Source organism: Drosophila nasuta, chromosome 3, assembly GCF_023558535.2.
Source record: "Drosophila nasuta strain 15112-1781.00 chromosome 3, ASM2355853v1, whole genome shotgun sequence".
Taxonomy (NCBI): Eukaryota; Metazoa; Arthropoda; class Insecta; order Diptera; family Drosophilidae; genus Drosophila; species Drosophila nasuta.
Window position 1 is genome coordinate 39,824,632 of NC_083457.1, and position 21,759 is coordinate 39,846,390.

At 48.0% G+C, this 21,759-nt stretch overlaps 2 protein-coding genes across 6 annotated transcripts in view; one reads left to right on the plus strand and one right to left on the minus strand.

Moving 5' to 3' along the window:
- The first annotated feature begins 26 nt into the window (after positions 1-26).
- On the plus strand, positions 27-4,078 carry LOC132792366 (uncharacterized). The gene is made up of 2 exons (XM_060801708.1): positions 27-830; positions 1,514-4,078. The coding sequence occupies exons 1-2, from the start codon at positions 303-305 to the stop codon at positions 3,872-3,874; spliced, it is 2,889 nt and encodes a 962-aa protein (XP_060657691.1). The 5' UTR covers positions 27-302; the 3' UTR covers positions 3,875-4,078.
- Positions 4,079-4,384: 306 nt separating this feature from the next.
- LOC132792357 (spectrin beta chain, non-erythrocytic 1) overlaps positions 4,385-21,759 on the minus strand; it is a 40,428-nt gene continuing 23,053 nt past the window's right edge. For 2 of the 5 annotated variants that reach the window (XM_060801687.1, XM_060801686.1), the window contains 12 exons: positions 19,831-19,947; positions 19,507-19,769; positions 18,692-18,821; positions 18,203-18,390; positions 15,161-18,134; positions 14,959-15,098; positions 13,083-14,693; positions 7,053-12,969; positions 6,641-6,983; positions 6,475-6,582; positions 5,650-6,282; positions 4,385-5,073 (listed from right to left, as the gene is read on the minus strand). In XM_060801687.1, coding sequence (XP_060657670.1) covers positions 4,823-5,073; positions 5,650-6,282; positions 6,475-6,582; positions 6,641-6,983; positions 7,053-12,969; positions 13,083-14,693; positions 14,959-15,098; positions 15,161-18,134; positions 18,203-18,390; positions 18,692-18,821; positions 19,507-19,769; positions 19,831-19,947 — 12,675 coding nt within the window. In that variant the 3' untranslated portion in view covers positions 4,385-4,822. Of the gene's footprint in view, positions 5,074-5,336; positions 5,397-5,649; positions 6,283-6,474; positions 6,583-6,640; positions 6,984-7,052; positions 12,970-13,082; positions 14,694-14,958; positions 15,099-15,160; positions 18,135-18,202; positions 18,391-18,691; positions 18,822-19,506; positions 19,770-19,830; positions 19,948-21,759 lie in introns of all 5 variants that reach the window. The other 3 variants (XM_060801690.1, XM_060801688.1, XM_060801691.1) reach the window with 3 other exon arrangements.

Sequence of the window (21,759 nt, forward strand, 5' to 3'; positions counted from 1 at the left end):
TTAATTGTAGAACTGGGGCAAGCATCTCAATCCCTAAACAGGGTGTTTTCAGCCACATTTGCACGCTTCTGCCGACATTGACACTGATCGATTGAATTCGCAGTAGTAGCTACAAAGCGTTAGAGAGCAGCTCCCGCTGTTGCGTAAATCCGTATAAATATGCGACGCATGCGCCAAATGTTTGTCACACAACGAGAAGCGTTCGCCGAGTGCTCAGTCAAACAATCAGGCAGACAGACAGACAGACATACTACAGATTGATTGATTGTTCAGCGAGGATCTTTAGCTGCAGTTGAGCGATAATGTGCCGTCAGCTGCTTGTGTTGCTGCTGCTGGTCGCTGCCAGTCAAGCGGCGACTCATGTCAACATTTCCATAGCCCAACAGCCGGCTACGAATCCAGCGGATGTCACATTTGTCGATGGACGTGCGCCTGCCGAACTGCGTGCGGGTCCCGCGCACTTTGAGCGTCTACAGGAGCGACCACAGCAACAGATGCAACAGCAGCAGCAACAGGTGCAGCAACAACAGCAATCGCAATCGTCGCAGCAGCAACAGTTGCCGCTGGCACAGCAGCAATCACAGTCGCCACCACAACAGCAACAGCAACCGCTGTCGCCTCGCCAGGGTTTGGGCTTGCAGCCTGCTCCTGCGGTAGCTGGCATCAAGGGTCGTCTGCCCCGTCGCCGTGGCCACAATCGTCGTCCTTCCTTGCACCAACAGCCACCACACAGCGGACAGTTCCGTCAGCGCAACCAGCAGCTGCGCCAAAATCAGGAATTCGAGCGCTACATTCAGTCGTATCACAGTCATGGACCTTCTGTAGAAACAGTGAGTAGACTAGAGATATAAGGAAATTGCCTTGCTATACATTTAACCATATACCTAACGAGTGAAAGGATATTATAGCTTAGTGTCAAGTAGGCAACATCACAAGTTCTTTTATCGTCTATCTGTCTGTATGAAAAAGTTTTCTTACATAAGTGTGGTGTATCTTTATGATACATCTACAAAATTTGCTACTCATACTCATAGCATGATGCTTAAGTGTTGCTTAAGAATTTAACAGCGCGTCTCAATGTTTAAGCATATCTATAAATTGAAACTGTGTTCATAACTAGAAAGTAAAAGTTACTCAATTTTTATAACAAATTGATTATAGTTGAAATAATTATTGCATATTTACTTACAACCCGAATGGATGTTTAAAGTAAAAATGTGAAAGACTCTGTTGATTCTTTGCTCACTCATAGCTCATTTACAATTGACTCTACCCCAGTCATAAATTTGGACTTTAATTAAAGAAGAAATGTTGACTGAAAATCTGCCAAATTTGTCGAGTCTAAACTCTCTAACAATTGACTACAACGTTAACTGATTATCTGATAATTGACTTAAATAATTTGATCATTTCTAACTCTCTAACATACTTATATTTACACTTATTTGACTCTTCTTTACAATATGTTATAAACTCTCTTTACAATATAAATCTCTATTTACCAACTTGCCAGGTCTTTGAATCCTCCAGTCCTTCGCCTCAGCGCTACACGCAGTCCAGCAGCAGTAGCTCCAGCTCTATCTCTAATACCAGTCCCATTGTTGTCGACGATGCTGTATCCATTGGTGGCGCCAAGTCCCAGCAACTCCGTATGTTTGAGCGCCAAATAGCCGCTCCAGCACCGCAACAAACTTCCAGCGTCAGTGTGGAACAGCAACAAGACAGCAAACCCATCTATGAACCCGCACCGCCAGCACAAACTGTCCAAACCGCTTCCATTGCTCCCGTGAGCAGCAGCTCTAGTTCCTCAAGCTCTTCCTCGAGCAGCGCAAATCCCATTGCCAGTGCGCCTGCTCAAGCTCCGTTGCCCGCTGCCATTCCAAACGAAGCCAAGCTGGGAGGTGGCAACAGCTACGAACCTGCTTCCTATGAGCCTGCCTTTGATGCTGGCACCAGCTACAACAGACCCAGCTACGATCAAGGTGGCTACAGCTACGACGATGCACAGGACGACTATCAGGATCAGTATCCACCTGCTGTAGATGAGAACTCCGGCTATGATGACTACGATCAATCTGGCAGCGTCGGCGGTTATTTGCCACCACCACCACAACGTGGCTATGTGCAACCAGCGCCTCCTCGTCCTCTGATCACCAAGACCATACAGATTGTGCAGCCAGCGTTGAAGGCCAAGAAATACGAAGTGCGTCATCCGGCCATTCAAAAGGAGTTCTACGACATCGAGGAGCGTGTGGTCATCAAACCAGCTGGCACGTTGGTTGTTGAGCTGGATCATCCAGTGGCCAAGATACCGCGAGGTGAGACTTTGTTGCCCTTGGGTCATCCACATCCCGCTGTGGCTGCTGCCTACAACAACAATGGTCAGGTGCAGACACAAGGCTTCAGCAGCAATGCGAACGAGTACAGACCGAACTATGAGCAGCCAGCTCCCGCTGCCAAGGAGCAATCGCAAGTGACTACCGTGGGCTCAAGTGTGACCACCATGCCCAGTTACGATCAGGCCCCTAAGGATGAGTTTGTGGAGGCGCAACTGCAACAAGGCAGCGATGCCACCGATGGTAAACGTCAGCCCGTTGCTCCAGTTGCCCCACCCGTTCCCGTCGCCAGCTCCAGCTCAAGCTCCGGCTCCAGCTCCACCATTACAGCCACCGATAGCAATGGCAATACGTTCCAGATCAATCGTAAGCATCTCACTCCCGGCATGCTGACACGCCAGGAGCCTGAGCCACAGAACTACGACTTTGGACGCAGTGAGGCCAGTTATCCGCCACAGCGCAGCTATCAGCGCGGCAACAACTTCAATCGCCAATCGTATCCCAGCCAGAGCAACGATGATTACTTCAGCGGCGAGTTCTTGGCCAATGCCAATGCCGGCAACGTGGAGTCGAAGCCAGCGCGTCTCGAGGAAGCACAACGTCCACAGATCATTAAGCACGAGCACAAAATTCACTTGCCCCCATCGCAGCACAACATCTATTTGGGTCGCAGTCGCCAGCCACCGCCAAAGGAGCGTCGCATCTCTGAGCCTGAGATTGCCCATGTTGCCGAAGTGAAGAACTTTTTGCGCAATCATGCGGGTCCCACAGTGATCTATGCCAAGTCCGCAGTGCGTCCAGCTGCTCCCAGATCCTACTACCGCCAGCAGACGTCGCAGCAGCGCAGTCCACTTGCCGAGGAACTGGAATATAGTGCACCTTATTCACGCATGCGTTACGATCCCGATGCGGAGTCGGGTCGCCTGGTAGAACAGCCCAAGCAAGAGCAAAAATTGCAAAGCAAGGAGGCAGCTAAGGCGCAAATTCATTTGCAGATCCCTCATGAAAACGATCGTGATCAATCCATCGTCGCCACAGCCACGATTAGTCCTGTGAAACCCGACTGCGATAAGCAACAGCAGCAACAGCAGGTGGAGGAGGAACAGCAGCAATCCGCACGCTACTCACAACCACGTCAGCAGCAACAGCAATTCCAGCGCTTGGTTGAGGCCCCAGCTCCAGTGCCCAGCACCCAGGCCACACCAACGCCAGCTCAACCCAATCTCGATGTGGATGTAGCGGGCAATGGCGCTGCCGGACACCTCAATCGTCACCTGCAGCCAAATGAGCGCGTGATTTCCGCCACTGCGGCACCCACCGATGCCGCTGCCACCAGCGAAACGTTCCACAAACGTCGCATTGTGGTCAACCATCCGTTCCAGACGGTGCGCGAGGTGGTCGAGCATGAGCCCATCACCAACTACCATCAGATACAGGTGAATGAGCCCGCCTCGCCACAGCTGTATCATCAGGCTGCCTACTATCAGCAGCCGGCCCAAACTCATGGCAATCTGGTGCAGTATCAAAACTATGGTTAGAGTTGAAGCGATCGATTCGATATATAAGTAGTTGTAGACCTGGAATTGTATACTTGACAACGAGTACTCTTTATTCTTGTTTGCGTTGCATTTGTTATTAGTTGTAAGTGTTTTTATTTCGTATTTTACTCGTAGTACTAGCAAACGAATACCCCGAATCGGTGGAAGGGCCCTCACCATACCTGCATATATACATATATATATATATATATTTGATCTTTTATGTTTACATATCGACATGTTATGTCATAGATTTAAGCGCAGTTTTACTTGCCAGCAATAAAATGCATAGAAGATGCAGCAAGAAAATTATTTAAAGTTTTTGCTATGGAAACCTTATTAGCGCCATCTGTTGTGTGCTAGCATAACAAAGTTTGCTTTCTCTGAGGAAGCGCCGCCATCTTGAATATACAACACATTTGTCCACATGCCGCCATCTTGAATACATAACAAATTTGTTCACATGTAATATAATATTTTTATTGGTTTGTTTTTGTTTTTTTGTGTTTCGTTTCTTTTTGTTTCTCTTTTTGTTTTTATGAAAATTATATTTAAGCATAAGCATACAACGAACAAACTTACAGTTACATTTTGTAATGCAATTAAAACATTGACTTTATATATAATAATTGTTTTACACTTCAAGACTCATTTTAAAAATACATATTTTTTGCATATCAATAATATTGTGTTTTTTTTTTTGTTTCGCATTTTATTTATTTAGTTTTTTTTTTTAATTTTCGCTTTTTATTTCGAAGTTTTTTTTTGTTTGCTTGCACTGCTCGCAATGTGTGGTTGGGTTACGAATTAAATATATATTATTTATTTTATTTATATATTTATATAAAAAATACAAAAACAATTATTTCAATGCAATTGTCTCAATTTTTTGTTAATTTAGCTGAAACGATTTGTTTGCAAATTGTTTATTTGTTTTGTTTTTGTTTTTCACTGTGGCGGCGTTTGACTGGATCGACGTTTATCCTTTTCCTTCTCCTTGTCGCCACCCTTGCGACCAAAGATGCGGAACATGCCGCTGCGTCGCTCATCTTTGCTCTTGCTGCCCTTCACACCGGACACAGAGGAAATGGACTGGGCTTCGCTCTCGCTGGAACTTTCGGCAGACACACGGGTAAAGCTGATGGAGTCCGGCTGCAGTGAGACGGGACGATTGCTCTCGAAGCGACTATTGCCCCAACCTGCGAATGTAAAGAGAGGTGTGAGTATGGTTTGATAATAATAGGAGTCAAGGCGCGTTGTATATAAAAAGCGCATGCAGCTTAACTTAAAAGGCAAAACAAATGAATTAAAAACATAAAATGTAGAGTGTGAGTGCAAAGTAGAAGAAGAAAAGACCGGAGCAAAGAGAAAAGGGAATAGGTAACAGAGGATAACAGGGTAAAACAGGGACCCAGCGTAGAGAGCGGAAAGTAAAGACATTTGAGTATAATTCTTATAATACTTTGTAAACTCGTGCGAAGATAAGAGCGTCGCGTTAGTTTAACCGATTTCACAGTAGAACCTTCACAGATATAATATATAATATAGGCATGCATAACAAAGAGAGAAAAAAGTTAAAAAGTAGACTTAGAAACTACCATAACCAATAATTAAACTAGAATGTAGCCAACTCGGAAGAAAACCATTTAAAAAATACATTCCAAACTAAGCATAAAAACAAATATTGAAGATGAAAAGTATCTCGAGTAAAGTCTTATATGTTAGGATATATCATATATATGAAGATAATGTATCTGTTTTGGATGTGTGCTAACCACCGTTTCCATCGTTATTGTTATTTAGATGTAGACCCATGTAGCTTGGATTACTGATGGCATTGTTATGCTCCCCAGCGGAGCCCGATGATGATTTGGTCGATGATGTGGGTGAGCTCGTTAAATGCCAAACCGTGCGGCTGCTGCTCGCAATTTGTTGTTGTGTGGTTGTTGTTGTGGTTGTAGTTGTGGTAATATTACCATTGCCATTGCTGCTAGCACCGCTGCTCGAGTAGCTGATGGTGCGCTTTGTCGTCGTTGTGCTGCTGTTGTTGTGTCCATTGTTATTGTTGCTGTTGCTGCCGTAAATGCTGCCAGGCACATGCGCCTCCATCTCGATGAACTTGCGCGTCGAATCGATACGTCCAGTGTTCAACGATGGCACACGCTGTGGTGATGCCAAATGTTGTTGCTGCTGTTGATGTTGATGTTGCTGCTGCTGTTGTCGCAGTATGTTGTTGTTGTAGTAGTCCGGTAGTTGCTGCTGTTGACTGGCTGCCGCATTGAACGCATTGATGCGCTGTTGCACCTGCGCCGCATGTGGCGATTGATGATTATGCGACGTGGGAGGATGATGACTACTGGCGCTGCTGCCCAAGGGCGGCATCGTTGTGGGCAATGGTGGCGGATTATCTAATCGAATCAAATTGAATTGAATCGAATTGAGAGTTTCGAGAGGGGGACACATTTTTACAATGATGATAAGAGAGTGAGTGTTGCGTGAATGTACGTGTGTGTGTGTGTGTGTGTAGAACAAACACAAATAGCTGTAGGAGTCTAACAACAACTAAAGAGGGGAAAGGGGACTACTGTTCGACTACTTACCGGATTGTCTGGCCTCCGTGTTGCGTCTCAATGCAATGTCATCCCGACTGCTGTTGCCATTCTGTGCAGGCAGCGTTGCCGATTGTTGCAGGCGTCCATCGGTTAAATCTACAAGCGAAGCAAAGCTTTAGAAATGATCAATGATTAGCATAAAAATGTAACTTACCATTGCTGGAACTTTGGCGATTGCGCAATACAACCAAATTCTCTTGGCTCTGACGGTTTGTGGCAACAGGAGGCGCTCCGCGTGGCGGAATCGGTGGCTTCTGATCGTAGCCCGATGTGGGTGAACTGGGCTGCGAGGATTGTTGCTGTTGCAGCTGCTGTTGTTGTTGTTGCTGTTGCATTTGACGCTGCAGGAAGGCCATTTGGGGCGTGGCTGTGCCAGCGGCATCCAAACTTTGGCCGCTGCTGGCGCGACGCTGTGAATCGGGTGAGGAGTTGCGTGAACTAACGGGGGATTCCACATTGCTGGTCACCTTAATGTCCGGCGAGCTGCTCGATTGTTGCTACAAAGAATAAATACAAATAACAATTCAAATATTAGAATATTAAGAATTTTGTAAGCTCTCACTCACCTTCATGGACTCGTCGTAGCTCAACAGTTGTAGATTTGGGGGCAGACTAGCGTGGAATGAAATCTTGCGTACCCAATCGTTCAAGATGTCTAGCGATGGTGCTTCGAATAAGAACTCTGAGCCGTCAGGCAGCTTCAGCCGGAACACGTACTTCTTCTTTGTGTAATCATCGGCACGCTCGCACTTGGCGCCCAGAATATTCACTGGCGCTGTGGCTGTCTTTTGCTGCAGGAAATCATTCTCGTCCTTGAAGAAGCAAACCAGCTGGCCACACAATACGGTATGGAATTGTTTCCATGAACGTACTGGCGCCTTCTTGCCACCGGATTGCAAACCGTGCTTACGCTCCAGCATTCCCTGGATCTCCACTGGTGGCAAATCGAAGCCTTCGCCCTTCTGGTTCTTGCGGAAGGATTGCGCACGACGTCTTGTGGTGAACGATGGCGTACGCTTTGGCTGCTTGGGTTGCACCTTCATGCTCTCGGCACGCTTCACATTGGCATCTGCGGAACCGCGTCGCAAGCGATCGCCAAACATGCCACTGGAGCTGCTCTTCTGCAGGCTCAATTGCTCATCCTGATCGGGGAACTGTGGACGCAGCTGTGTCTGCGAGATGGCTGGCGATTGAGCGGCACTGCCAGGCATGCTGGCGGTGCCATTGCCACCACCGATTGTGACCATGGGTGACGAGAAGATGGGCGTCTTCTCCTGAGCAGCAGCATTGTTGCGATGCTCCTGCTGCTTTTCAGCGCGACGACGCTCATCATTCAAACGCTGCAGTTCCTTTTGCTTCAACTGCTCGAGACGTTCCTTCTCCAGACGCTCCTTCTCCTTCAGCTTGGCCAGCTTCTCGTGCTCCAGCTGCTTGCGGAAACGTTGCTCCAACAGCGTTATGCGCTTAATGGCTTGGAATTTCTCTTCTTGGGCGGCCACCGTCTTCTCAAAGTCCTCATGGCGACGCAACAGATCCTCGACCTGTGGTATCGAGTCACCCAGCTTGGCATCCTTCAACTGCGGTTCGCGACTGCTAATCCATTGCTCCAGAATCTCAGCATCCTTGAGGAAGAGCTGTGTGTCCAGATTCAGCTCATAGATCTCCTTGCGCTGCTGCAGCGTGTGCTCGAGCAGCTCATGGCGCGACTTCAGCACCTTGATCTTGTCCTCCACCTCGTGGGCAAGGAAATGCTTCTCCTTGATCAACTGCTGGCCGTTGGCAGTGAAATTGGCAAAGGTTTCATCACGTGCACGTATCTCAGCATGATGATCCTTGATGCTGGCAAGCAATAATTCAGCGCCAGCAACGCTGTTGGCCAATTCGGGTGCCGTAATCTTGGCCAACATCTCGTTGATCCAGGCAATCAGATCGCGATACTCATCGAAGTACGATTGCAGCTGCTCCGCTTGACTCAATTTGCTCTTGCGTGCATTGGTCTTTTCCTTCAGGTCAGTCCACGCCTCGACGGTCTCATCGCGTTTCACCTCAATGTGCTCCTTGGCATCGGGATAGATTTCACCCAGCTTAACGGCCTCGGCAAGCACCGAATCGACCTGCTCCTTGATGGCAATCAGTTCGCCCTCAAACACAGAGTGCTTGCGTCCCAGCGCTTGAATGCTCTCCAAATCCTGGCCGTAATCCTCGGAGATAAGGGAAGCATCCTTCTCGTTAATCAGCGAGATGGTTTCATCAGCAACACGATCATAGACGTGCACCTGCTTGGCGCCAGCGAGCGCATCCTGGCGTGCATTCACCAGATCCTTGAGCTCATCCCACAGCTGTTTCGTCTCATCCCGCTTCGATTTGATCGAGCTGCGATACGGATTATTCTCCTGAATGAGACGATCGCCACGCTCCAAGCAGGCCTCAACACGCGCTTCATTCGCATTTAGGTTCGAAACAAACGACTCGAATGCCAGCATCAATTGCTCCACGTGCTCCACATCCTCACCGTAATCTTCGCTGGCTGTGACAGCCATTTGATCGCCAACCCATTCATGCAGCTCCTCCGTTTCGCGCAGATACTCAAAGAGTTTCTTGCACTCGGTGAGGCGCAGTTCACGATCCTTGGCTAAACGTAACAGCTCAGCATATTGCTGCGAGACAGCGCCATTCTTCTCCTGAATGTTGGCGCTATCGAAGTGATTGCGTTCCACGAGTCCCGTGGCCAGTTTATTCACCTTATCGATGCTGGGTTTAAAGGCGGTCAATTCACGTTGCAGCACTTCGAGTTTCTTCTGATGTGCCTGCACCGAGATTTCATCGCGTCCATAGTCGCTGCTGGCCAAAATTGGACGCTTTTCACGCATCCAAGCATCCGCCTCGTTGGCCTCAACATAGAACAGTTGACTCTCCACGGCGTCGAGCAGACGCAGCCTACGAATCGCTGCCAGATCACGCAGCTGCACGAGCTGTTTCTGTAGCAACTCGGATTTGTATTGCAGCTGCTCGCTGGCAAAGTGATTGTCGCGTATCATTTGCTGTCCGCGCTGCAGCAGCGCCTGAATCAGCGGCTCCTGTGACGTCAGCTCAGCTTCGAGAGCATTATGCTTCTTCTGCAGTCCTTGGACGGCTAACAAACTGCTGCCCAGATCCTGAGATCCAGCAATCAACTGCTTTTCAGCCAACCACTGCAATTCATCCTCAGCATCGCGCAAGAACTGCTGCAAACTCAACGAATCCTCGAGATTCTCACGACGGATGGCAATCGGTTCGTGCAGCGTATTGTAGCGCTTAATGGTGGCCATCGCACGTTCATGGATGTCGTGCTTCAAGAAGTGATCCAGCTGGAAGAATTGCTCATCCTTCACCTTCAGTTGATCAGCCAGCTCATTGTGATGTGCCACATCGGCTTCGATGCGTTCGTGCTTCTTCAGCAGATTGCTAACAGTGGCCAAATCCTTGCCGTAATCCTCGCTGGACAGTTGCACCTCGACATCGTCCATCCAGTTGTTGAACTCATCGACACTGCGATTGAACGCTAAAGCATCGTATGCCTGTTGCAGTTTCTCCTTCTTTGCCTTGGAGGCGGCCTTCAGCTTGAGCCAATCGCCTTCGAGCAGCTGGACTTGTTGGGCAATCTCATCCCTGGCAAAGTGCTCGCCACGAATCAAACGTTCACCCTCGCTGATGACGGCTTGGACTCGCGGTGAATTGCTCAGCAATTCGGCATCGAATGCGGTGTGCTTCTGGATCTTGCTCTGCAAATTGCTTGGCTCGCGGTAGTTCTCGTCCAATGCCACCTGGAGTTTTTGCACCAGCCAGCGATCGATCTCGTAGAGACTGCGCAGGAATTCCTGCAGTTGCAGCGATTGCATCAAACGATGCTTGCGCTCCGTGGACAACTCCTGCAGCTTATGTTTGCGACGCAGGACATAGGCTAGCTTCTCGCGAATCAAATCAGCATCTTTCGGGTCACCCTCGAGTATGCTGTTGGCGAACTTTTGCAGATCATCCACATGCGTGGCATCCAGCAGCTTTTCGAATGCATCGTGCTTCTTCAGCAGACGCTCCACTGCGGTATAGGAATCACCCAGATCGTCGTTGTTGAGGAAAGCCTCCTTGTTGGCCAGCCAGATCTCCACTTGCTCCACCTGTGCCTTGAACAACTGCAGCTGATGTGCTTCGGTTAGATCGCGTGCACGCTCGCTCCACGCTTCGTGCAGCGTTTGATGCAGTTCCTCCAGCGCACTCAGATAACGTCTGACGCTCTCTGGCTGCTTGGCCTGACTGCTTAGCTGCTCGCCGTGCTGCTTCAGCTGGGTAAATGCCTGATCACGACCCTCGATCTCCACTTTGCGCTCCTGATGTAGTTCCAGTTGTGTTTCGCAGTCATTGATTGTCGACGGCGCCTGTGCGGCATTCATCTTCTTGACCATATCGTTGACCCACAGCTCCAGCTCACGCACATCCGACACGAATTTGTGCACAAGGTAAGCTTCATTCAACACGCTCTGTCGCTTCACGGAGAGACTCTGCAGATTGCCCCACGACTTGTGCAGCTCCTGCAGCTTGCGCTCAATCACTTGGGCACCACGTTCCGGATACTTGCGTATCAAATACTCTGCTGCCGTCTCATGCTCATCGATCTTCTGCTTGACCGCGGACATGTCACGCTCCAGCGCCTCTTCGCGACGTATCAGAGCCTCCACAGCAGCCAAATCGCGTCCAGTATCAGCAGAGCTCATGGCCAACGCCTTCTCGGCAATGCGCTCGGCGGTGTCGTCCACATCGCGATTGAACACGTGAATCTCATTGGCACCGCCCAGCAGCGCGCGATAAGCATTGAGTGCTCCTTGCAGCTGTCGCCAGTTGTGATTAAAGTCGCGACGTCGCTTGTCCACGCTCTGCGTATCAGCAGGCAACTGAGCTTGATTGATCAACTTGTCGGCCAGCTGATTGATGTGCTTCACACGCTGATCATCCACACGCATATCGGAATCGACATCATCCAGCTTGCGCATCAGCGCATTGCAATGCTCGAGATCGCGACCTGTGTCGCTGGCCTGTACCATCATCTCCTTGTCGCGTATCCAGGCCTCGATCTTGTCCAGTTGATTGTTGAACTCGAGTATGTCTTGCGCCTCCTCGAGACCACGTCCACGCTGATCCAGCTCATCGAGCAATCCCTGCCAGGCGGCAAGCACACGTTCGATGGCCTGCTTGATTTCAGGTGATGATTCGTGCTGTTTGCTGAGCAGTATAACGCCCGTGTCTTGAATCTCCTTGATGCGTCCTTGATTGGCAGAGACCTCCGCCTGGAAGGCTTGATGTTTCTGCAACTTCTTGATCTTCTCATCCAGATTGGTAACCTCAGCATAGCTTGCGGCATCCGCTTCCAGTTTCTTTTGCTTTTCGTTAATCCAGGATTCGGCTTCGGCACAATCGCGCACAAACTTGGCATAGAGCAGAGCATCCTCCAGCTTGTAGCGACGCACCGCGCACAGATCCTTGACCTTCTGGCGACGTGCGAGCACTCCTTGAAGTATCGTTTGTATGTTGGCGCTATCGTAGTGACGTTGCTCAATCAATTTGCGACCATGTTCCTGCAACAAAGCGACCTTCTCCTCTTGGGTTTGGATCACACGCTCGAATTCGTCGTGTTTCTTGATCTGATTCTGCACATCCTCGACAGTCTGACCAAAGTCAGAGCTGCTCAGAGCCGCCTGCTGTGTGCTGGACAGATTATCAATCTGTTTCGCATCGCGCAGGAAGCAGAACAAATCAATCTTTTGCTCCAGCATGATTTTCTTCTTGTTCCACGCGGCGTGCAACTTCTGGCGCTCATCCAACATGGCGGCGCACTTCTCCTCGACATCAGCTGCCGCATAGTGTCCGGTTTGCACCATGGAATCACTCAGTTCATTGAGATAACGGAACTTGTCTTCACGTGCTTCGATTTCCCCGTAGATGGCATCGTGTTGTATTTTCAATGCTGTGGCGCCAGCGGCATCGCTGACGTGCTCCTCGGCTTGGAGTGCAGCACGCAAATTAGCTGACCAGCTGACAATGTCACGCACATCGGTGAGGAAAGTCTGCAGATCGGAGCTAGCTGCCAAGCGATCGCTACGTGCCGTCGAACGTTCCTTCAGATCGTTCCAAGCGGCAACCACTTTGTCCTGTTGTTGGGCAATTGCAGTGGCATTCGAGGGATATTTGGCTTGCAGACGCACAGAGTCTTCGACGAGCACTTGCAATTGTGCTTCAAGAGCAACTAAATCGTTCTCGAAGCCCTCGTGTTTGCGCAACAAAGCGAGCGCAGAGTTCAAGTCCTTGCCCAGCTCCGAGGAAAGCGCTGCATTCTTGTCTTGAATGCGGAACAAAGCCTCGGCGACATCGCGATGGAAACGATGAATTTCGCCAGCGGCGTGCAGTTTCTGCTCGCGTTGATTCAGCAGCTTCAGTAGATTCTCCCAAGACGTTCTAAAAATAGAAAGAGATTATTTAGTAATTCAGGCTAATAGCAATAGTTATGAAGGGAGAAAAAAACTGTTGTTACGCAGTAGTTAAACTAATCCCTTTCTACTTGTACCCACCTTAGTTGTTCCTGTCTCTTCTCCACCTCATTTGCATAGGTGCTCTCCGAATCGATGAGCTTCTTGGCCAGCAGTTCACACTGATCGACACGATCAGCGCCAACCTCAACGCGATGCTTCAGATCATCGAACTTGTTCTGCAGCAACTGCAAATGTTCAAAGTCCTGACCGTAATCCTCGGACGAAGCCGTTTGCTCTTGTTCCCTTATCCATTGCTCCACCTCATCCGACTCCAAGAAGTACTCGTGCTTGGACAGACTCTCCATGAGACGCATCTGTCGCTGTGAGGCCAATTTATGCAACGATTTCAACATCTTCTCGATGAGCTGCTGCTTGGCAGCCAGCACTTTGCTATCGGGATGCTGGGCGGCAATCATGGCGGCACATGTGTGTCCCATTTCGGTGACAATGCTTGAATATGTGTCCAATTCCAGCTCGATGGTCTTGTGTTTGGTTAGCAACTTGGCGGCTGAATCGCGATCGCGGCCATATTCCGTGGATCGCAGCACATTGTTGCGTTCACCCAACCAGGACTCAATCTCGCCGGCATCAAACAGATATTGCTGTGCCTTCAGTGACATCTCCAGTTTGCGCGTTCGCTCGTTGCAATGCAGCTCCAGATCCTGCCATGCCTGCTCCAGTTGATCGCACAACGCCTCCACATTCTTCTGCTCGGGATGCTGTTGGGCAACCAAAGCTTGTCCGGCTTGCAGCGCCTTATTGATCATGGGCTGATGACCCTTGATCTCTGCTTCGAGTTTCTTGTGTTTCTTGTACAGCGATTGTGCCTGATGCAGATTTTGGCCCAGCTCATTGGATTTGGCTGCGGGCAAGTGATCGTTGATCCATTGGAACTCTGCATCGAGTTCGAACACAAACTTGTGGAAGTTGAGACTCTCTTCGAGCTTCTCGCGACGTCTTTGCGTCGGCACACGTAGATCCTTGAAGCGCTGTTGCAACTCCTTGGTCTCGTCCTCAATATTCTTGGCATTAAAGTGTCCCTCATGCGCCATGTCATCGCCTGTGGACACCAGCTCGGCCACCTTTTGATCCCAAATGGTAATCTCGGATTCGAGCAGTTGCTGCTTGTTGATCAGATCCTTGCAGCTGCGCAAATCGTTGCCCACATCCTTGCTCTTGAGTGCGCCATCCAACTCATCGACCTTCTTTTTGGCATCCTCAATGGCACGATTGTGCTCACGCTGCGATGCCGCCTGCTCCAGCTTGCGACCCTTGTCCTCGGACAGTGCCAGCAGATCCTTCCACTTCTTGTTCAAGTCACGCACACGGTGCTCCACTTCGGGCACACGGTTCTCGGCCTGAATCAAGGCTTCGCCATCCTTGTTCACATTGCGCAACTGTCCCTCATTCGCACGCAATTCGCGCTCAAAGGCCTTGTGCTTCTGCAGCTTGCGCGGCAAATTGCTCAGATCCCTATAGCTCTCATCGCCTGCAATCTTGGTCTTGTCCTGCAGCCAAACTTTCAGATCATCAGCCTCGGCGGCAAACTTATGATAGTCCTTGGAAGCCTGCAGCAAACGCTTGCGCTCGAAGGCGCGATCCCTGACGGCCTTGCGCTTGCCCAGCACCTGCTTGCGACGCTCGCCAATGCTAGAGAAAGTAAAATACGAATTATATAAGTTTCATAGGAAAATTTTAGCTCATATGCAGCTTTCATAACTAGCTTTTCATATGGAATGAAAGCGATAGGAGGCGTTCTAAAACCAGCATAATAAACGCACCTACTATAAGACAATTATCTGCAAGTTTAGTAGCTCTAGATCTTAGTCTTTGAAATATGACGCTTCAAACAAGCGCTCAGACGGACAGACGGACGGATTAAAAATTAACTCTTTTTCCCCCAAAGTCTACTTACTACTTGGCATCGTAGTGATCGTTAGCAATCAACTTGTCTGCATTGTCGGAGAATCCCTTGAGAATCTTATCCTGAGCCATGAGGCTCTTCTCAAAGTCCAGATGACGCTTCAGTATAGCCTCCACCTCATCCAGCGATGACTGCAAGCAACCAAGGATTATTAAATTTGAATTCAACTTCAGTTTTTTGCACATCAACTTACGCCCAGATTGTTGTACTCGAGGAAGGCTTCGTGACTCTTGGTGGTGGCATCGATTTTGTCCGCCTCACGGTTGAACATCTGCAGCTCTACGCATTGCAGCAGCCACTTTTGCTTCTCGCCCCAGCCGCGGTGAATGGCATCCTGCTCGGCCTTGAGTCGCTCGATCAGCTGCACCGTCTCAGCCATGTTGGGTTTACCATCGGACAACTGTTTGCCCAATTGGATAACTTCAACAAACTCATTGTCATGCGCGTTGATGTCATCGCCAAGATCGTTGTGTTTCTTCAGTAGATTGTTTGCTGTTTCCACATCACGAGCCGATTCATCGGCATTCAGTTGATCCTTAACCGAATCAATCCAAGCCAACAAAGTCTTGGCGCTGTTATTGAAGATCTGCTGACCCACTTCGCTTTCGATGCGAGCGCGCAGTTCGCTACCGCGTTGTTGCACCTGCTGCCACATGTCTTGCACCTCCTGCTGGCGGGCATTCACATTATCCCGCTCGGCAGGATATGCGTTCTTCACAGAGTTGCCCAGATAAGTGACACGATTCACCTTATCCTCCACTGGAGCCAGCTCACGCTCCAGATTTTGATGACGACGTTGCAGCGCTTGCACCGTCTTCAAGTCGGGTGTGATGACAGCCGTGTCCAGTTGCAGCATCTTCTCGCTCATCCAGACCTTGGCCTCGTCGCAGGTGCGATTGAAGAGCTCAACACTCGAGGCACCCTCCAGACTCTTTTCACGCTGCGCCTTCGCGTTGTTTAGACGCTGCCAGATTTGATGAATCTGCCGCTGACGGGCAATGATCTTGTCCAGCTGCGAGTGTCCCTGGCGACGGAAAGTATCGACAGCGCCATCGATTTCCTCGACACGCTTCGAAGCGGCGGACAAATCAGTGATGAATTTCTCAAACTTGCGCTTGGCATTGTCAACGCCATCGCCATCATCGGTCTTGATCATGCGCTCCTTCTCCTTCATCCACTTTTCAAAGTCATCGCATTCGCGATAGAAGCCGAAGAGGTGAATGGAATCCTCGAGCAGCGCATGACGCTTTTGTGCCATCTCCTGCAGTTCATCGTAGGTGGCATTGATGCGTTGTTGACGCTTCTCCACACTGTCGGCATTCTCGTTGATGCTCTGATTGCTGGTGCGACGCTGCACCAAAGGCTTAGGCGCCACGCTCACCGGCTTGATGCGCTTCACAGGCACCACCTGACGCACCAGAATGGTCTTCTTCACCTTCTGCAGGCTCTTGACCTTCTCAGCCTTGGGCACAATGCAGGCAACGGGACGTGCTTCGATTTCGCGCACATAGTTGGCGGGCACAAAGCCTTCATGACCGTTATCCTTGCGCACACACCACCAATCGTCGTTGGTCTTCGACTTGAGCAGCATCACTTCGCCCTTGTCCATCTTCATGCCCTGTCCCTCGAAGGGGAACAGCGAACGCACATGTGGCAGCATTTTCGTTTCGGTCACCTTCTTGTGCTCGAGCTTTTCCACCCATTCGTCCTCCCACACCTCCTTGGGTACCAGACGCGTCTCATTCACCCACTCCTCCTGCTCCACTTCGGGCAAATCGGGCTCTGCAGCTGTCAGCTCCAAGGTGCAAATGCCAGCCTTGATTAGCTTGTCTGCCTGCTGATTCAGGTTGAGTATATCGCCAGAGTAGGCATTCAGTTCGCCTTGCAGATCGCGATGACGCTGCAGCAGCGCTTGAGCCGAGGGCTCATCGTTGCCATAGTCTCGCGAGTTGACCAGCGCCATTTTCTCATTCAGCCAGGACTCCGCCTCGTTGGCATCCGTGTAGAACTGATACGCCTCAGCCGCATCCTCAAGCTGGCGACGACGCAGCTCCACCAGGGATTCGAGCGCTTGCCAATGCTCGGCTAGAGAGTCGATGCGACTCTTGATCTCGCTGGCACGCGGATGCTGTTCGCCAATCAACCGTTTGCCCGCCTCGGACATTTGCGACGATTTCGGTTTGCGCGATTTGATCTCATCCTCGAGCGCCTTGTGCTTCTGCTGCAGCGAGAGCACGGCACGCAAATCTTTGGCTGTAATGCCCGTCTTGCAGATGCGCTGCTTGTCTACCAGCCAACCCTCCTCGTTGTCATAGTCCTCCATGAAGTGATGGAAGTTACGCGCCTCCTCTAGACGAGCACGACGCTGTGCCGACAACTTCAGCAGCTGTGAATACGCTTCCTCCAGCTGTGCGAGACGCTGAGCCAACAGCGCAGCATCCTTGTGCTCGGAGTTCTTGTAGGGCAATGCCTGACGATTGAAACGCTTCAACGTTTCGCCGTAAGTATTAACCTGCAGCTCCTGGAGCGAGTGCGCCTGCAGCAGCTCTTCGACACCCAGCAGATGAGGGCCAACATCCTCGGAGGCAAACTGTTGCTGCAGCTCACGCACCGATTCTGTGGTGCTGGCAATTTCACGTAACAAATTCATCAGATTGCTCATTTGCGACAGATTCAAGCGTTGATTCTCGAGCAGTTCAAGCAGCTTGCGCCACTTGTCCATCACTTCCTGTTCGCGACGCTTCACACGCTCCTTGCCGTGATAGTTCTCTTTCTCCAGCTCATTAGCCATAGCCGTTAAATCATTGAAGCGCTCAACGCGCGCCAAGATATCAGCGGAGATGGCTTCGTGCTTCTTCAGAGTGGCATCCACCTGACGCAAGTAGCGCGGATCGGAGAGCACTTGAATCATTTCCTTTAGGTAACCCTCGCGCAGCACCGATTTCTTTTCGAACTTGTAGTTCAACTGCTCGAGTTTCTCCTGACGCAACAGCTCCTCACGCAGCGCAACCTCGCGATTGTGCTCGGCATATTCGAGTATCTGCCAGGCCTTCTCGATGTCGTTGACCAGCTGGCCATCCTGGGGATTATACGGCGGCTGATTGAGGGCCTTGAGTAGCGTGTTGATCGTGAAATAAAGAGCTTCAATTTCGCTGCGTTCCTTATATCTATAGAACAGACATTAAAGTTAATATTTTATTCCATTATTAGTTTAATTTTGTATTTCAAAACTTACTTGGGTGGCTTCTCGATGGTGCGATACTCCTTAAACGCCAACAGTTCACGCTGTATGCCCTCCAGTGAGTTGGGCAAATCACGCTGCTCCAGCTCAATGGTTTTCTGTCTGATCCAGCTGAGCAGATTTGTGGTCAAGCGTTCATAGTGCATCTTCTTGCGATCGGCATCCATCAGCTGGCCCACAATCTACAAAAAAACACAAGGGAGAGAGACTAGTTTAGACAACTTTCTAAGGCCCAACCCCGATCGTGGCGATGGCTATTCAATGTGAAGTAGAGCGTTAACTACTACGCTGTACTCTCTGTTGGCCTCTTCGTTACGCTGCAGCAGAGCTGCGCCACATCGCCCACCCATGCAAATGAGACGATGCGACCGACGACGTCTGCCCCCGACCCTGACTTTACTTGTGTGTCACCAAGCCCAGTTACAAATCGTATTTCGAATTCCAATTCCAAATTGAAATTGGAAATCCAGGTGTGTTACTCACATTCGCAATACGTTTGCCGCTCTTCTGCTCGTTCTTCATGCGGGCAAAGGTGTGATAATATGAGGCCACATAGGTCAAGATCGACTTCTCATCCGGTCGCGCAGAATCAATGTCTTCAGCATCGAGCAAACTGTGAAGATAAATATGAAATATTACAATTATGAATATATTTAATATAAACAGGGAATTTGCTGCATAAATTCTCTACAAATAATTGCAATACAACATTTATTATCTACTAAAATAGCTTGCAAAAGTAAAAGTTTTGCTAAGCGAACATTTACCTAATCGATTTGGTGATCTACTTAATCATATAAATTTGCTTCCTAAGACTTTAAAATTTAAAATTAAGAGTAATACTTATTCCTCTTTTAATTCTTATAAGATGTTCTTTACATTAAACTTTTTATGTAGAAAATTCCAAAATATTTTGACTTTTTTTACAATTTAAAACATGTTCTCTTGTAAAAATTTCTTTTGCTATTACCTTAAGAAAAAGTTATAAACTGTTATAAAGAAAATTACAACATAGTCTTTTTGTTTACAATTTAAAACACGTTCTCTTGTGAAAATTTCTTTTACTATTGTCCTATTCGAAGTCATAACATTATTTTACACATTAAATGTTATTAATAAAATCGCAAAACGAATACAAAACATAAATTGTCTCATTGTTGATCTCTTTAAATGCAATTATGTTGCAAGCTATTTATAAATGACACTCAATCTATTTCTACTACAACTACTACTACATCTTTATAGGGCTATCAATGTTACATTCAATCAATAAACAACGCATTATCAATTGCTTTTACATTGGTATGCCCAATTCATTGGCAGCCGTATCGAAGGCATGATTCAAGTTATCCAAATTGGAATTCTTTGAATTGACAATGGTGCTGTACTCGAACAGATCGGGGCGATGCGAATGGATGAGCGCATTGAAGCCCAAGCCGGAACGCCACGAGGATGTAAAGTCCTGTATGTTAACGCCAGGATAACCATGTGTCTTGCGTTGACACCACAACAGCAACGCATCTTTGGCTGAACGTTTCTCGCTCGACTCGTTTTCCTCATCCTATAAGAAGAGTATTGAATTAATTATAGTCTCACAAATAATATTCAATTTGTTTACTTACCACATCGATGACGATTTCCTGAATTTGGAAGCGCAAAATGATGGTCCAGATGAGACCCAAGATCAATCTGGGATTGCCATCGACAATGTCCTCAGCACCAATGGACTCCAAGCGTACCTGCAATACACACCAACAATTCAATTTGCATTCAGTTAGTTGCCATACAGGGAGAGGAGTGAGGAGAGCTGTCTATCAACGCTTCGCTAAGCTGCGCGTATCGAGTTACCCAAGTTTCACAAGACACCACACAACAAAGCGGCGCAAACAAGTGAACCAAAGAGAGAACTGGAACTGGAGCTGCCTTTGGGGCCAGCCAACAAGTCACGCATTATCAGAGCGAATACCTCGCTGTCAGGTGCTTGACCCCCAATGTCCGACTGACACTCTGTCCGTCTCTGTCTGTCTGTCCGTCCGTTTGTCTTTGGGTCGTTCTGAGGTTCATTTGAATTAATAGTAGGTCAGGTAGGCACTCGAAGATAAATAGGCGAAGAAAGCATAAGTTACGACTGATCTTTATCTTAAAAGCTGAGCATTTGATCCGCTTACAAGTTGATTAATCGCTACTACTACAAAGTATAGATATTCATAGCTGAGTCTGCTCGACTATTATGTGTGTCGTAATAAACAAATTCGGAGGGAATTGAAATTTTAATAATACTGTATTAAGTTTTCATAAAATAAAATATGTATATAGTTTGAATCAATGCTCAATGGTGTTTTTCTTAAAGTAAGCAAATCTTTAACATATTTAACTATTTTATTTTCTTAAACTTTTGGATGGGTCATCAAATTTTAAAACAACTTGAATATGCGTGTTGGTTGAAAGAAAATATTTAATACTATATCACTTTTTTTCATTTCTAGAGGTGTGGTGGAATTCTAAAACGTACTTTGTAATATGTCTTTGCTAAAGAAAATTTTGAACTCCTATAATTTCTCTACCGCTTTAAGTCCATGGGAACTGAGTGCTTATAAATGCAGAATGCATTGCATACTAATGAAATATATACCAATATTATAACACATGCACTGCCACTAACTTATCACACCCTCTTCAATCTAAGTAAAGGGTATGCAAAGAATTAAAAGTTATTTGCTTCATTGACAAACGACGAGCTGTGTGCCAGATCCTTAACTGTTCAGTCAGCTGCTTCTTCAAGCTGAAAAACCAATTAAAATGCAATAAATGCCGATGTCACAGAAACCAAAAGACAAGCCCAAAAAAAAGTGAAATAAAACAAACACACAACAGCAACACGAAAAATCAACAACTTTCACTGCGTCAAACAAAAGTGGCAACGACAGACAACAACTATAGACAAGATATGTATGTGTGTGTGTGAGGTGTCGTTGTTGTAGTTGTAGTTGTTGCAATGGGTAAAAATTACATGCATTTAATGTGCATTAAAAGCGCCATTGTTTCTAATTAGATTAAGCTTAAAGCAGCTAGCTAGAAGACTAGACCTCAAGCGAAACTATGTCGCACGCTAGATTCAGTGAGAAGAGGAAAAAGATTGCAGATTGTTGTCTGACTGACTGAATGTCTGTCTGCTCTACGGATTCCATTTGCGACTCTCGCCTGCACAATTAAAATCAAATTCAGGCAAAGAAAGTGTGCGGAAAATGTGCCAGCCAGCACGAAACGAAATAATACTTAAAAAAAATATATAATAATAATAATAATAATCAGAAGTAAAAATATGCAACGCGTGCATTAGAAAGTATGCAAATATTTAGGAAATTTTTTGCGCCTGAGCAAAAAAGTAATTAAATAAATGTGTATATACAGAAATGTACATTTATTTGCTATATTTTTTTATGTATGTTGCGTTGCTGTTATGTGGCAGTTGCAGTCTTGCATCTAAAGTGTCGTGGCTAATGTGGCAAACAAAGCACGCAACGGCCACGCGCAGCTGCCTCACAAGACTT